We start from the raw sequence: 14,705 nt of genomic DNA, 5'->3' as shown, positions 1-14,705 counted from the left end.
TCACAACTTCCCGGATGGGGCTGTGGTGGGTCACAGTGCAGCCTCCAGCCAGGAGGATGGGGTGGCTCCCACTCCTGCTGCTTCTGACGGGGTTCTTAGGGGCCCCTGGTGAGTGCCCTTCCCCTCAGCCCTGATCCCCATCTGCGTTCAGAAAGGGGTTGGCCCCAGGCCCATCCGGCTCTTTGAGCCAGGAACTTACTTTCCTATTGGGCATGGAGCAGCGAGTGACCTTGGCTTCTTTCACAGAGCTGGGCAGCCCCAGGAACACATAAACACATTGCCTATTCAGGCCTGCGTTAAAAAGTCTGCTGTAGCATTGAGGCAGTATTAGGGCCACACAGACGCAGGCACACGTGCAGGCAATTACCCCTTATGAGCCAGATCTAATTCTCTAATTTAGCATATGCCCTTATGCTAGTGAGAGCCTAGACTTGGAGTCAGAATGCTTGGGTTGGGCCTCTGCATGGTTAATAAGATACCTCTGAGCCTTCTCAGTCTCATCTGAGAAATTAGATGGGATAAGCTCCATGGGGCAAGCACCATCACCCACTGCTCTCAGAGTATATGTTTTACAGCTGAGCCTAGTGCCTTGCCCACTAAACAGGTGCACTAGTGATAACTATCATGCCTGGGCCTGCTTCTCCCACCCAGTACAGGGGTCTGACCCTTGAATGGGCTGACAGGGTCCACTCCAGAGGCCTTGTAGTTTGATCCCCTGAATGAATAAAGTGTGCACGTGCTGATATACATGTGCTGACACGCATGCCCACCCTGCAGGGCAGCGCTCGCCCTTGAATGACTTCCAGGTGCTCTGGGGTACGGAGCTGCAACACCTGCTACACACAGTGGGGCCCAGGCCTTGGCAAGAAGATGTGGCAAATGCTGAGGAATGTGCAGGGCTTTGTGGGCCCCTACTGGACTGCAGGTGAGTGGCCAAAGGACCTAGATAACACTGGAGGTAGGGGAACCTGGGCACTGAGTTACCCTGTGACTCCTCCTCCCAGGGCCTTCCACTACAATGTGAGCAGCCATGGTTGCCAGTTGCTGCCATGGACCCAGCACTCACCTCATACACGGCTGCAGCGTTCCAGGCGCTGTGATCTCTTCCAAAAGAAAAGTGAGTGGCTGCAGAGAAGGGCGGGCTGGGGAGAGGGCTGCTGGGGTCTCAGGCCTTGTTGATCCTGGGTCTTTTGCTCCCAGTCTATGTTCGGACTTGCATCGTGGACAATGGGGTCGAGTACCGGGGCACCGTGGCCATCACCATGGGTGGCCTACCCTGCCAGCGCTGGAGCCACAGGTTCCCCAATGACCACAAGTGAGACAGACTGCAGCTCCCCTCTGTCCCTGCCGGCCTGGCGCCTGCCCCCAGTACGCACTGTATTGCTACTCTCACAGGTACACACCCACACTTCGAAATGGCTTGGACGACAACTTCTGCCGCAACCCGGATAGGGACCCCAGAGGTCCCTGGTGCTACACAACAGACCCTGCCGTGCGCTTCCAGAGCTGCGGCATTAAGTCTTGCCGGGAGGGTAAGCAGCTCCGGGTCAAGCCTGGGGCGGGAGGAGCATGCCCACGCCCGTCCACGAACCCATCGGCCCTGTGTCTCCAGCCGCTTGCCTTTGGTGCAATGGCGAGGACTACCGCGGCTCAGTGGACCGCACGGAGTCAGGACGCGAGTGTCAGCGCTGGGACCTGCAGCACCCGCACCCTCACCCCTTCGAGCCCCGCAAGTACGCGTGGGCGGGCTCGGCAGGAGGAGGGCGGGCAAGGGTAGGGCCCAGCACTCCAGAGGCGGGGCGATGTAAGGCAGTACATAGTTGGTTGGGGCCAGACAGGGCCTGAGTCCCAGGCTCTTGTTCACGCCCGGCTACCGCCTCTAGGTTCCTGGACAAAAGTCTGGACGACAACTATTGCCGGAATCCGGACGGCTCGGAGCGGCCCTGGTGCTATACCGCGGACCCGCAGATGAAGCGAGAGTTCTGCGACCTCCCCCGCTGCGGTAGAGCGTGAGGGCGGGGCCTGGGAGGGCACCTGGGACACGTGGGGGCGTGGCCTGGCTGGGACTAGAGGAGGGGCTGGGCGTGACCCGGTGGTGGCCCAACAACAGTGGGGCTCCGCCCCAGCCCCAGTCTCACCTCCCACTCGGGCTCCGACCGGCCTCGATCCATCCAAGGGTCCGAGGCACAGCCGCGCCGGGAGGCCACGACGCTCAATTGCTTCCGCGGGAAAGGCGAGGGCTACCGGGGCACGGTCAACACCACCGCTGCGGGCGTGCCCTGCCAGCGTTGGGACGCGCAGCATCCGCATCAGCATCGCTTTGCGCCGGAAAAGTATGCGTGCAAGTGAGTTGGCTGGCCGCCGCTGGGAGCCTGCTACTCCTGCGGGTGGGACCTGAGGGGGTCCCCGGGCGGGGCTTGAAAGGAGGCGGGGCTTGGGGAGGAGCTGGAGGCTGGGCTCCCGCCCAGGCGGGCTGGCCAGCCCATGACCTGGGACCCACCCGGGCTGAGCTGCGTGCTTGCTCAGGGACCTTCGGGAGAACTTCTGTCGGAACCCCGACGGATCGGAGGCGCCCTGGTGCTTCACATCGCGGCCTGGCATGCGCGTGGCCTTCTGCTACCAGATCCGGCGCTGCACCGACGACGTGCGGCCCGAGGGTAAGGGCTGAGCTGGGGCTGGACGCACGGGGCCGGAGGGCTGGGGCGAGAACCGGCTGACGGTCGCCCCCGTCCGTCCGCCCGCCGCAGACTGCTACCATGGCGCGGGGGAACTGTACCGCGGCTCAGTCAGCAAGACCCGAAAGGGCGTCCGGTGTCAGCGCTGGTCCGCGGGGACGCCGCACAAGCCGCAGTAAGTCCGCCAGCGCGCCTGGTGCCTCCCAGACCGAGGCCACAGGCCCCGCCCGGGACTAACCCTAGGGCGGCATGCCTCGGCTCTGCAACTGGAGGCTTGCGAGGGCTTGGGATTACCCTTTGATTTTGCTCCCCCTCCCGCCTAGGTTCACCCCCACCTCCGCCCCACACGCACCACTGGAGGAGAACTTCTGCAGGAACCCAGACGGGGATAGTCACGGGCCCTGGTGCTACACCACAGATCCGGGGACTACGTTCGACTACTGTGCACTGCGGCGCTGCGGTGAGCACGGGCGACACAGCCCCGGGGCCCCGCCCCTAGCCTCCACCGCCAAAGGCTGGCTCCCTTAACGCGGTTGAACTTGGGTCTTTCAGATGATGACCAACCGCCGTCCATCCTGGAGCCCCCAGGTACGGACTTGGGCCAGTTATGCGTCGTGGTCCCTTTACCCCCCATCTCCATCCAGTCTGGGGTTTCAAACAGCACATTCTATCCCCCAGACCAGGTGCTGTTTGAGAAGTGTGGCAAGAGAGTGACCCGCCTGGACCCATGGCGCTCCAAGCTGCGTGTGGTGGGCGGCCAGCCTGGGAACTCACCCTGGACAGTCAGCTTGCGCAACCGGTGAGGCACAACTGCCTGATTCTCCAAGACAGGGGCTGATGCTACATCCTCTGTGCTTGTGCCAGTAGGGGGGCGGGAACCTGCCCCAGCCTCACAGATCCTAGCCAAGACATGGCAGGTCCAGCCTGTGTCTGTGTCTCAGGACCGTTTCCTAACCTGCACTCCTCCAGGCAGGGCCAGCACTTCTGCGGAGGCTCCCTAGTGAAGGAGCAGTGGGTTCTGACTGCCCGGCAGTGCTTCTCCTCTTGGTGAGCCTTCCTTGGGTTTGGGGACTCCCAACCCCATGCCTTCCTCTCCCCCTTAGCCACCTTCCCTAGGCAAGCCAATGGGTGAGTGTTGGGCAGCAGACTATTGAGTCTCGACTGATGTAGCAGAGCTTCTCTCTCAGCCATGGGCCTCTCACTGGCTATGAGGTGTGGCTAGGCACCCTGTTCCAGGACCCACAGCCCGGGCAGCCAGGCCTGCAGCGCATCTCAATGGCCAAGATGGTCTGCGGGCCCTCTGGCTCCCAGCTTGTTCTGCTCAAGCTGGAGAGGTGTGTGACAAGTCAAGAGGGTGTGAGGTGGGGCTGGGCCTTGTGGCCTCAGACCCTGAATGCCGTCATTCTTGCTGAAGACCTGCGACCCTGAACCAGCGTGTGGCCCTGATCTGCCTGCCCCCTGAGTGGTATGTGGTGCCTCCAGGCACCAAGTGTGAGATCGCAGGCTGGGGCGAGACCAAAGGTAAGAGTACACTGCAGGGGCATGGACTGTTCCAGGCCAAGAGGCCCAGCCTTGTGTACTACCCACAGACCCTATCCTTCTTCCCATTCTCTTCACTGTAGGTACAGGGGACAACACGGTCCTGAACATAGCCTCCCTCAATGTCATCTCCAACCGGGAATGTAACATCAAGCACCGAGGTCGCGTACGCGAGAGTGAGATGTGCACTGAAGGACTGTTGGCCCCTGCTGGAGCCTGTGAGGTCAGTGGCAGGGCCCCTGGCAAGCTGAAAATGTACTGCTTCACCCCGAAGGGGGCTAGTCTCTACCATGGTCCAGGCCCTCACCAGTTCTTGCACCTACCAGGGTGACTACGGGGGCCCACTTGCCTGCTTTACTCACGACTGCTGGGTCCTGGAGGGAATTATAATCCCCAACCGAGTGTGCGCACGGCCCCGCTGGCCATCCATCTTCATGCGTGTCTCTGTGTTTGTGGACTGGATTCACAAGGTCATGAGGCTGGGCTAGTCCCAGCCTCAATCCTGTGGGCCTTGGGGAGGACGAAGCTTTCTGTCAGACATAAAGCCACCTTTCCTCTTTATGCCTGTGCAGGGTGCTTCTTAGCCTTTACTTCTAGGGAATGAATTGGCAACTCCTCATTAGGGCCTGAGTGGCAGAGTCCAACACAACTTGGGCTGGGCGATCTGACCCTAGCCCTACCTTAGCCTGTGGATGCTGTGAAGGGCAGGGCCTCACTAGTCCCCTAAATAAACTGTTGGGAGGAGAAGGGTGGTGTAGGGCAGTTTCTAACAGAAGGGGCTGCAGTAGAGGGAGCTAGCCTGGTGGAGTCCTACTTGGCCAGGACAGGCAGCAGCTGAGCCTCTCGCTGTCCCCTCCCCTCTCACGCTGGAAGTAGTTGCCGTCCTTATGGCTACCATACCCAGGGCCTATGGTCTCTGAACCCCAAGGGTGGGGCTGGGGTTACGGGTGGCTTGGTACAAAGTACCAGCAGGAACTAGACTCTGTGTCCTCATTTATTATGAGTATATAGCCCACATTCCTCGGCTCACCCATCCATGAAGTCCAGAGCCCAGGAAGCCTCTTGCCGCTCTGCCAGACCCTGGGGCTCTCCAAGAGCCAAGTGTGGCATATGTCACCCAGCTCATACAGAGTGGTAGGGCTTCAGTTGCCCAAGTGCGTGCACAGCCAGAGCGCAGCATTCATGAAGCTGTCTGATTCCACCTCCACCTCTGATAGTGCATGGGTGCTTTTGGGATAGAGCAGGAGCCTGTAAGGGTTGGGCAGCAATGTTTGAGGATTGAGGATCCTTCCCTGCTCACCTGCCCACCAGCTGCCAGGGCTGTCTTGCTGTACTCACCGAACGGGCACGTTTCGGGCCTTGAGGGCACGGTAATACTCCATGCCCTGCTTGAAGGGCACACGCCGGTCCTCCTGGCCCAGCATCAGTAACACTGGTGTCTTCACCTAGGTATGTGGGGAGTGGAGGTGAGCAGGGCCCGGGGCCCTGGACAGATTGGTGGTGCACTGGGCAGGGGGAGGGCTGCGTACCTGAGGGGTGTACTTGATGGGCGACTTGTGCAGCATCTCACCCCACATGTTGAGGTCTGGCAGGCAGTTGCTGCTGTAGGGGAAGCCAGCCTCCACCACGCACCTACAAGACACTGAGATGATGCAGGCCCAGGAGCTCTGGGGCCTGCCGGAGCTCCATGAGGGTACGTAGTGAGGGGGGAGAAGGGCGGGGACCTCTGGGCACACCCACCAGTCAGGGATGTCAGTGGAGCCCATCATGGAGGCAATGTTGATCACAGGGTTCCGCACCACGCAAGCACCGTAGGTCTCCGGGTACTGACCAATCAGGTGGCAGGACAGGAAGCCACCATGGGAACCACCCATAAGGGCCACACGGCCTGCATCAAAGTGTTCCTCCTGGAGCACCTGCTCTACTGCAAACTACAGGGTGGGCAGATCATGCTGCAGCCAGCTGCCTGCCCAGCTGAATGGAGCCACACCCCCAGCCCGTCCAGAAGCCCCAGCCCCTGCTACCTGGACGTCCTTCACATCCTGGTGGCCCACATTGCCGGGGAGGGAGAGGATGCTGTCCTGGCCAAAGCCCGTGGAGCCACGATAATTCACTGGAGGCCAGGGAGGGACCAGACAGGGTGGTCAAGTGACCTTCCCAGCGCCCTTTCACCTATATGTGAAGTAGGCCTTGAGGCTAGCTGCACCAGACTCAAGGGGAAGGGGCCAAGAGATTTGAGACTGCCCAGTGACCACACACCCTTTCCGTGGCAGTTGCAAGTTACTTCATGTTATCACCATGCCATGGAGCCAGAGACTGGCCAGGGCAGTTTCTGATAGTGATTACCAGAGGCCTGGAGACTAGGGTGGTACCCGCAGTGCTTGTACAGACCAGGCCCACACCATCACCACCACCCCACAGCTCTACCAGAGCTGCAGCACCCTGCTCCCTCACCTAGTAGTACTGCAAAGCCCATCTTGCAAAGCATGGCTGGGAGCAGCATCCAGGCAGTGACAAAGGATGAATGGGGTCCCCCTGCAGATAGGGAACAGAGAGAAGGTGAAAGAGCTAGCTAGGAGGGATTGTGGAAGGGCAGGGACCCTTAGGCCAGTTGCCTACCGTGGGGCATGACCACCATGGGCACCTGGGTCTTATCTGGAGGGTCGCTGGGCTGCAGAAGGATTGCTTCAAAGTCAAGGCCAGCTGCAGGGGAAAAGCAGCAATCAGCAGAGCCAGGTCTACTGCCGAGGGGCTTCCCCAGCCAAGGCCTCAGCTGTAGCTGCAGGTCTGCAGCTGACCTCTGAAACAAGAGACCTGGCCAAGGTAGCCCACACTGTGACACATGGACCCCAGGACGCTCATGCTCCTTCTGCCCTAGTCAGGGAGTCCCAGTCTCTGCAAGGACAACATTCTGGAGGAGGTGTGGTCACAGAGGCCTCACACAGGCCTGTCTTCTTTGGGCTCCGTTATCCCACTGCAGACGATCTGGCCTGGTGATGCCCAGCTCTGATACCCAGAGTAGGTGCTCAGATGCCTGGACACTACTCCCCATGACCGTCCACAAGAGGAAAAAAAATACCTCTTAGAGGTAATCTCAAAAAATCCCAAAATGTGAGACAGGAGACGGGAAAGGTGACCACAGACACTGTGCTGGGGAACTTGGAGAAGGTGCCCCTCTGCCCCTGCCCAGCTCACCATACTGCACATGCTCTTGCTCTGGGGGCGGCTGTAGTACCCGGATGCTCCAGGAGATTTCAGGAATGGGCTCGGCCTCCTCCAGGGACACCCATGATACCGCCTGCTCCTTCCCCTCAGGAGGCAGGAACCCAACTTTCTGCCAAAGGGAAAGAGTGTGTCACAGGTGGCCTGGCTGCCTCCCTGCCGTTCCACCAGTGTGCGAGTGGGCAGCTCTCATTATACTGGGCCATCTGCCCACCTCCAGAGGGCCCAGCATGGACTCCTGTCATGAGCTGGTATATACACAGGTACTCACACAACCACACATATGTACCCCTCCCTCCTCAGCTTCTAGGCTGTTATGCTGGAGGACTGAGCACTTTCCCAGGCACCCTGTTCTGAACAGAGCAAACCTTAACCCAGTAGTTTCTCCCCATAGTGCCAGACCCTCGTGGACTATACTGGGCTGGGTCCACACCTTGGCCTCTCACATGCTGACCAGCCACAGTCAGACTCGGGCCAGTTCCCTGACCTGGGGAACTCTGCCTGCACCGAATCCCTGCCTCCTGGCCTGGGGCCCACCAACACTCACCAGGCATGGGGGTCGGCTGGGCGTGGAGAACTGTGCCACCATGAGGTCCCGGTCAATTGTGAGCAGCTTCCAGCTTCCACCTGACCCCCCTGGACAAGGCAGATGCCACCACTATTCCCACCCAGTCCCTGCAGAGCCAGAGTCCCAAGCTGGAGGCTTTATAGTGAGGTGCCCCTTATTCCCTGGGAAGCAAAGGGATGCCCACAGAGGGACTGTCACAGACAACCGCACACAGCTCTGGGTGAGCCGCCTTCTCAGTCCATTCATCCAGCAGGCGCTGGTTGTCCCCTGGGACTGCCAGATCTGGGGACACACCAGACCACATGGCACAACCACCCACCACCTGATGACTGCCGTCTGCAGGGGTGGCAGCTAGGCCCAGAAGGCTGGGGGGGAGGTGCTAATTCTAGGCAGTGGGGTCCAAGGAGATTCAGATTCTTAAGCAGATACTATACAATGAGATGCAGTTTGGGAACAATCCTTTGGTAGCTTTGTGGAGGAGTGAGTACAGCCAGGGCAGGTGGAGGACTCAAAAACACTTTAGGTGCAGAATCATCAGGCCTGGGTAAGAGGAAGATCAGGGAGCCAACCCAGGGCTTCTGCGCCCTGGGTTGGCAGAGGTGCCTCTGCCTGAGGTTTGGGGAGAGGGAAGGATGACTCTGGCAGATCTTGGCAAGAGAGAATTTTGTGGGTTTGAGAAGTAGGGTGGGGGCCGTGCTGAGGCAATGCCAGGACACAGGGAGCAGAGCAGAGCCAGGAGGCAGTCTGCTGGCTGGGTAAGGGTCCTGCATAGGCAGGGTCCTCGCAAGACTGTCAGTAAAGGCTGTGGGACAGTCAGTGGTGCAGAGTGGCCGAGAGTGCTGCCCCACATGCTTGAGCTCCAGTCCCTCCCCTGGCCTGGCTGGCCCACTCGCCAGCCCTGCTCACCAGCCGTCAGAGAGGTCACACTGCCCATCTGGGTGTCCACAGCAAACAGGTCCTGAAGCAGAGAGGAGGCCATGTGTGGTACCACATCCAACAGCCCTATGGGTCCTGCCCCCACCTCCTCTCTACCCTCTTGGGGACCCTTGGGCCAAGGCCAGAGCTGTGAGTGAGTATGGTGATAGCTACTCAGTGCAGTAGGGAGTGGCCTGAGGGCCTGGGTTCAAATCCCAGTTCCATCACAACTTGCTAAGTGACCCTGGGCAAGATAAGGAATGCCTTTGAGCCCCTTAGAGCTACCCTGAGGACCAAACGATATCTAACCCCAAAGGAGTCTGGCACACTGTGGTGTCCCCACACAGTCCCTGGGAGAAAGCTGCTGTCCCATCTCCATCAGCTCCCCGTATGGTGTTCAGGGGCCCGCCCCAGTGGCAGCCCCCTTGCCCACCACATGGAAATGCTGAGGGTGGGGGCTTTGCATCTCTGCCTCAGGAGAAAGGGCCAAGGGCTCTGTTGTGGGGTACCAGGGCAGCCAGCCCCCTCAAGGAAAAATGAGTCCAGGACAGGGGCAGGCAGGGCCTTAAGGGGCCAGGGAGACCTGTGAGCTGGGCGGTCCACCTGGCAGTGTGTGTGTGCTATGTCCCAGGCCCACAGCTCCTGGGGGTTGGTTGAGGGCTGCCTCTCAACACAGTCAGGGCTCCTCACCTGCCGGCTGCGCTGAGCTGAGTCAAAAACCACTCTCTGGCTGTCAGCTGACCAGCATCCCGGAGGCAGAAGGCTGCAGTAGATCCCAGAGAAGTTCTCTGCAAAGGCAGAGAGCTGGGGGCCACGTCCAAGAGTGGAGGGGTGTGTGTGTGTGTGTGTGTGTGCGTGCGTGCGTGCGTATGAGCGTGCGTGTGTGTGTGTGTCCAGACTATGAGTGTGTGTGTATGTGCGTGCGTGCATGTGTGTGTGTGTGTGTCCAGACTATGAGACAGCCCGGGTCGCTGGGGAATTCACCTGGGGCCCCAGAACTGTGACAGAACAACAGCCACATACATGGGGGTACCCTAGGCAATGAGAAACTGCTTGAAGAGGGGGCTGAGGGGCAGAGGCCTCTGAGGGCCCAAGAGAGGCGGAGCTGAAGAGCTTCTGATAGAAACTGAATGCACTGGCATTCCTCTGAGCTGCTCTTAAGGGCCGCTAGGAGGCAGCGGATGCTGTAACCAAGACACCTGTCTGTCTCTAACCGTACTTAGCAGAGTACCTGGCACTCGGGCCTGAATAAATCCTACCCTCTAACATCATCACTCATTTACCCCTCACTACAATCCTACAAAGAAGGCAGGGAACAACCACCCTCTCCTCACATAAATAAATGGAAGATCAGGGGGTCAGGATACTGTCCAAGAACACACAGCTAATAAGGGGCAGAGTTCGGATTCAGACCAGGTCCCCACTGCTGCATCCCTGTAACCCAAAGACAGGAAAAGGAGGCCATCCCTTGTCCTTGACTCCTGGAACTGACCAGGCGGCCTAAGAAAACAAGAGACTCACCCCTCACGTCCTTGGGATAGTCTGGGATCCCAAGCAGAGTTGTGAGCGCCCGAGACTGTGACTGGAGCTTGTCAGCCAAGAGCCACCCTCCCAGAGACCCTGCTGCCTCAAGGGCTTGGACTAGACAAACGCTGGGGTGGGGGCTGGGAGTGGGAGAATGAGCACCCTTGGGGCAGGACCTGCCAATCTAGTGTACTTTCCGAGACCCCTTGAAGGAGCAGTGGCTTTAAGCAGCCACTGGAAAAACAAGATAAATCTATGGGCTGCGGCACAAGGGAAATAATCTCAAGCCTCAGCCAGCTTGGGCCACTCGGATCTCAGCTTTGGTCCAGCTGACCTTCTATGAGAACCATTCCCTATAGTAATGGCCCCACCCCCTGCAGAGGCTGAACCTGGGGCTGGCCCAGCAGCGGGGAGACTTCAGAAGGAACCCAGGCAGGAAGAGCTGAGGAGGCTGGCCCTGAGCAGGGATAACAGATGGCAGGAAAACAGAACTGCATGTTCCTTGGCACCCACCCAGCCGACACCCCTTACCTCCCAGCTGCCGAGGCACAACGTCCACCACCACGGAGGTGACCCTGGTATACCAGTCATACTGCAACAGAACACAATGGTCAGGCTCACCAGGGGACTGGCAGTGCCCTCAGGGCAGGGAGGGGAGGACCTGAGAGAGGCCTGATGTATCTCCTTTCTGGTGACCTGGAGCAGATGTCTGGAGGGGCCCTTTTACAAGGACTGAGACTCTGTAACTGCCCATTATATCCCAGCCCCTTGCAGAGCCTGGCCACGTGCAGATGAGAAGCAAAGGGAGGAGCATTCTCGTAGACAGAGGATGCTCTCAAGGTGGTGAGTTTTGATTGTGCAGAGCCCCCATGACAGCACTCTCAGCCTCCAGGCCTTGCCTGGAGAGAAGGAAAGGCAGAACTCACACCATCACTGTACCCAGGACAGGAGGTCCACTGAGGAGGCCATGGGGAGATGAAGCTGACTCTTCAGCTCTCATCTGCCATCCCCTCCTCTTGCTGACCTCCCCCCACCCCCACCCCAGCTCACCAGGCACAACTGCCCACACTGCTGATGCGGGACCAGAGATGGGAACCTCAGGTAGACGATGCGACATTGGTCTGGGCTCAGCCGGGGAGAAGAGACAGCCAGAGAGTCATCCGAGAGGAGCTCTGGACCAGACAGAAATGCAAGCATCATGCAGGCTGCCAGGGCCAGTGTGTGTCAGTGAAGCACAGGTAGGTGCCAGCACTTACCACACTTCCCCCCGATGAGGTCTACATAGTACAGGGCTGACCTGGAACCACCAGAGAGACACTCAGCTTCAAGGCCAGTCTGAGCTGCAAGGCCCCCTGCCCTGCCCCTTCGACTGTCCTCACCTTCGATTGGTGCAGAAGCGGATGCCCAGCCGGAAGGGCTCATGCCACCAGCCCACAAACACAACACCTGTGTCTCCAGGGGCCCAGAATGCCTGTAAACAAGACCACAGGGCAGGTGTGAACAAGGGACAGTAGCTCAGGCAGGGGCCCCAGACTTTCGGAGTCATGTAGGCCAAGTCAGCACTAACCTGTCCAGGGGACACACTCTCAGGGACCCCCTCAAGCACAGAGATGTTGCCACTCTCGACATCCAGCACACAGAGTACAGGAGTGCTTTTGGAAACCAAGTTTTCTCCCCAATCTTCGTAAAATAAAAATTGATCCCCCTGAGAACACAAGACACTCATTGCCCAGGCTGTCCTGCAGGAGATGGCCCTGCCCCCTAGAAGCCAGTACCTCCCTGGTTCTGATAGGCACAGTGTGGGCAGAGAGCATAGTGGACCCCAGCACTGCCCTGAGGGGCCTTCATGGACTGGCCATGGCCATGAGCACCTTAATGGCCTGGTCTGGCTTCTTCAGCCTGGCCACCTCGTCATCGCTGCCACTGACGTCCAAGGCTTTGGTCTGAAAGAAGGACTCAGCCTTGGGGCGCTTCTTCTCTGCCACGTATAATAAGTGTGTCTCCGAGTGCGACCAGGACAGGCAGCCAAAGCAGTCTGGGTGCAAGGAAGGCCGATCAGGGGGAGCCCTGGGCTATGGCTGCCCCTCCTGTCCGCCCTGCCTGCTCACCAGCCAGATGCCTCACCATCCTCATAAACCAGCCCATGTTTCTCCAGCGCTGACAGGTTGAAGCTCTTGAGCTTCCGGTTCTTCTCCCAAACCTAAGGACATCTGGGAGTCAGGTTGCCTATCCTCCAACAGAGCCTTATCCGTGGGACTGAGCCCCCAGTTACCCACCACGTGGTCCTATGCAGACTTACCTCCAAAAACTGCTTCTCCTCCCCAGCGCCCGGCCCTCCAGCCTTGCGCAGCACAGCTTTCATGGTGCCTGAAGGAGATTCTCTGCTCAGCAGCCTGAGGAGGATGTAGGGGAGCAGGTCAGTATTACCTCCCACCCAGTGATAACCCATCCTGTCCCCTTATTGGCCACAACCTCTTAGACAAGATTCTTGAGGCTCTGGCCCACAACCGCCCCTGCAGCCCTTCTAGCCCTACCACGGCAGCTGCCTTGCCTCCCTTCCCTGGGGCAGGGACTCTAGTCCCAGCCCAAGTTTGGAGCAAGCCTCCAATGCTTGTGACCATGTCACTACTACCTGAGCTCCCAAGGGTCAGGGATCTGGCTCCTGGCTTCCCTTCTGGGCCCTACCCACACCAAGGCACAGGGTGGGCATTCATAAAAGGCTTGCAGATGGCCATGGCCTTGCCTACAAGCTTCCTCCTTCAAACTTACTCGCCCCGGGTCTCCACACTGTTGCCCGCAGGCCCTGCAAACACCACTGAGTCCGCATCATGGAACACCAGGTACTGGCGGCAGAATCGGATGTTCTCCATGCGTTCCAGGTCCCTCTGGGTCCACTCTGCGAGAAGAGGCATGAGGCTGCTCAACTTGACCAGTCCCAGCACAGGCTACTCCCTCCCCTACCCCACCTCTCTCAGTCTATCTCCAGATATTCTGGGGGGCAGGATGGGCAACACTTGGCCACAACTCTCAAGTCTAGGCCTCCAGAGCCTAGGCTGACAACGTCTTGGAGAGAAACGATTACTGCTCCTAGCATCCACCCTAGAATCTTGAGAGCAGGTGTGGGATACGATGACGGGGGTGACCCTTACAAGGCCCACACTCTGCACTCATGGGCACCATCCCATAATACCCCAAATAGGCCGCCCCCCCATACACCTGTGTGCACAGACCTCTTACGGATGCACTGTTCCACACCCACACTCTCCAAGCCCGGCCTTCTCCACACACCCGTGTGCACTGTCAGGCAGCTAGCCCTCCACGCCCCCCTCCTCTCCACCGACTCCCCTCCATACACACACCAGTGTGCACCGTCCGGTAACAACCCCCGTACTGCGTGGTGACCTCCGGGCCCAGGCAGGCGGCGCTCAGCGCGGGCTGGCGGCTAAGGTCCCGGTACAGCGCCGCCGCCTCTTCGGGCTCGTTCAGCAGCACCTGCGCAGGGGACACAGCAGGGTCAGGCCCGGCCCGGGCTGCAAAGACCACGGGAACCGCGGGCCGCTCCCTCACCTGCCGCTCCATGGTGGCTCTGGGCCGCCGGGGTGAGGCGGGGCGTTCAGGCGCCCGGAAGTGAGAGGCCCGGCCAGTCTCCGCCGCGGCCTTGCCGCACAGTGAGAGGGGCGGGACTTTCGACGAATGAGCGAGGACGATTAGACGAGGGGCAGGGCCTCGATGGTAAGGAGGTGGGGCCTGCGAGGAACAAGTTGGAGCTGCGGCCCCAGGAGTCCTGGAGGGGAAGAGCAGGGACCTCGGGGAAAGGAGCAGGCCTTTCGGGGTGGGCTAGGCTGGAGAGAGGCGAGCTCTGTGGGCCAAGGCCCGGCCTATTACTGGGAGGGGAGGGAATGGGGTTTCCGAGGAGAAGGGGTGGCGCTGTCGAAACGGAATAAAGGAGCGGGTCTGTAGGGAGGGGCGAGGTGTGTGAAGAACGACAGGGCCCACGGGAGGAGGGCAGATGAGGCCGGACGGGGGTGGGCCCTAAGCATCCGGGGGCAGGTCCTGAGAGGCTGCAGACCGAGGACTCCGAAGACACGGGGGTGGGGTGGGAGGGCGGGGCTGAGCCCTGCGAGGGTAAAGTCGAGGAAAAGAGAGATGAGGGGCGGGGGCGTGAGAGGCAGGGTGCAAGCCGAAGTCAGCCCCAGCTGGGGTCTTCCGCAGCCCGGAGGCTAACTGTCGGGTCCTTCTGGTCCATTACGGGGCAAGCATTC

At 59.8% G+C, this 14,705-nt stretch overlaps 2 protein-coding genes across 3 annotated transcripts; one reads left to right on the top strand and one right to left on the bottom strand.

The window, feature by feature from the left end:
- Positions 1 to 14: 14 nt before the first annotated feature.
- On the top strand, positions 15 to 4,863 carry MST1 (macrophage stimulating 1; the record flags this gene model as incomplete). Its single annotated transcript, XM_082663847.1, has 18 exons — positions 15 to 108; positions 778 to 925; positions 1,005 to 1,117; positions 1,201 to 1,315; positions 1,396 to 1,532; positions 1,613 to 1,733; positions 1,884 to 2,002; positions 2,177 to 2,345; positions 2,527 to 2,657; positions 2,748 to 2,850; positions 2,999 to 3,135; positions 3,228 to 3,263; positions 3,354 to 3,474; positions 3,645 to 3,722; positions 3,863 to 4,009; positions 4,090 to 4,196; positions 4,298 to 4,437; positions 4,541 to 4,863. 18 exons carry the CDS (start codon positions 15 to 17, stop codon positions 4,700 to 4,702), a joined length of 2,178 nt encoding a protein of 725 aa, XP_082519973.1. The 3' UTR covers positions 4,703 to 4,863.
- Positions 4,864 to 5,209: 346 nt separating this feature from the next.
- On the bottom strand, positions 5,210 to 14,484 carry APEH (acylaminoacyl-peptide hydrolase). 2 transcript variants are annotated; one of them, XM_082663782.1, is made up of 22 exons: positions 14,011 to 14,484; positions 13,803 to 13,935; positions 13,213 to 13,339; positions 12,743 to 12,836; positions 12,568 to 12,643; positions 12,315 to 12,478; positions 12,011 to 12,148; positions 11,823 to 11,914; positions 11,700 to 11,740; positions 11,494 to 11,615; positions 10,975 to 11,035; positions 9,610 to 9,707; positions 8,911 to 8,962; positions 7,984 to 8,072; positions 7,410 to 7,548; positions 6,834 to 6,917; positions 6,669 to 6,749; positions 6,239 to 6,327; positions 5,955 to 6,145; positions 5,744 to 5,846; positions 5,553 to 5,659; positions 5,210 to 5,462 (listed from the first exon to the last, which is right to left on the bottom strand). In XM_082663782.1, the coding sequence occupies exons 1-22, from the start codon at positions 14,020 to 14,022 to the stop codon at positions 5,357 to 5,359; spliced, it is 2,199 nt and encodes a 732-aa protein (XP_082519908.1). In that variant the 5' UTR covers positions 14,023 to 14,484; the 3' UTR covers positions 5,210 to 5,356. The 2 variants fall into 2 exon arrangements, with proteins under 2 accessions (XP_082519908.1, XP_082519909.1); XM_082663783.1 differs by lacking the exons at positions 12,315 to 12,478; positions 12,568 to 12,643.
- Positions 14,485 to 14,705: the final 221 nt, after the last annotated feature.

Source organism: Grampus griseus (assembly GCF_964374135.1).
Source record: "Grampus griseus genome assembly, chromosome: 10".
In the NCBI taxonomy this organism is placed as follows: domain Eukaryota; kingdom Metazoa; phylum Chordata; class Mammalia; order Artiodactyla; family Delphinidae; genus Grampus; species Grampus griseus.
Note: the sequence above shows the minus strand (reverse complement) of the source record. Positions and strands in the feature narration are given on the sequence as shown.

Coding starts and splice junctions, on each gene's coding strand:
- APEH (XM_082663782.1), bottom strand. Junction 11,616..11,699: donor CCTCATCGGGGGGAAGTGTG/GTAAGTGCTGGC, acceptor TGTCTGGTCCAG/AGCTCCTCTCGGATGACTCT. Junction 7,549..7,983: donor CCAGCCGACCCCCATGCCTG/GTGAGTGTTGGT, acceptor TCCCTTTGGCAG/AAAGTTGGGTTCCTGCCTCC.